The sequence below is a fragment of the Egretta garzetta genome, unplaced genomic scaffold (assembly GCF_000687185.1).
Source record: "Egretta garzetta isolate BGI_Z169 unplaced genomic scaffold, ASM68718v1 scaffold327, whole genome shotgun sequence".
Lineage (NCBI taxonomy): Eukaryota > Metazoa > Chordata > Aves > Pelecaniformes > Ardeidae > Egretta > Egretta garzetta.
This window is the reverse complement of record NW_009260177.1, coordinates 28,309-28,734: the sequence shown is the minus strand read 5'-3', so window position 1 is coordinate 28,734 and position 426 is coordinate 28,309. Positions and strand designations below refer to the sequence as shown.

The following is a 426-nucleotide window of genomic DNA, read 5'->3' as shown; positions in this document are numbered from 1 at the left end:
TGCCGGGAGCGGGATGCGGCCGGTGATAACGGGGAGCAGGAGGACGGCGGGGAGACGGAGCCGAAGCGCCGTGCGCGGGGTGAGCGGTGCTGGGGCCAGGGTGGGGGGTCCCTGCTGCCTGCACCCGCTCCTGCTCAGCTCCCCAAATCCTCCAGACTACAAGAAGACGAGCCTGGCGCCCTACGTGCGGGTCTTCGAGCAGTTTGTGGAGGAGATGGAGCGTGCCCGGAGGGGAGAGCTGCTCCGGAGAAGCGGTAAGCGCCAGGCTGGGGGACCCCAAGGGGGGGGCTCCAAGGGGGGGACCCCTGGCTCAGAAACTGCTTCTTTCTTTGTAAAACTTCCCCTTTCTCCTCTTTGCAGACCTGCAAGGAGAATTCTGAGGCCTCGCAGCCGGGGGCCGCGCTGGCAGCCCCACTCCTCGCCCCA

The 426-nt window shown here is 67.4% G+C and overlaps 1 protein-coding gene across 1 annotated transcript in view; it reads left to right on the top strand.

The window, feature by feature from the left end:
* The window catches only part of PRIM1 (DNA primase subunit 1), a gene marked incomplete at its 5' end in the record, with an annotated part of 3,064 nt that extends 2,638 nt beyond the window's left edge, over positions 1-426 (top strand). Inside the window, 3 exons of the mRNA XM_035897179.1 lie at positions 12-79; positions 156-254; positions 361-426. Of these exons, the coding sequence (XP_035753072.1) occupies positions 12-79; positions 156-254; positions 361-380 (187 nt within the window). The remainder of the gene's footprint in view (positions 1-11; positions 80-155; positions 255-360) is intronic.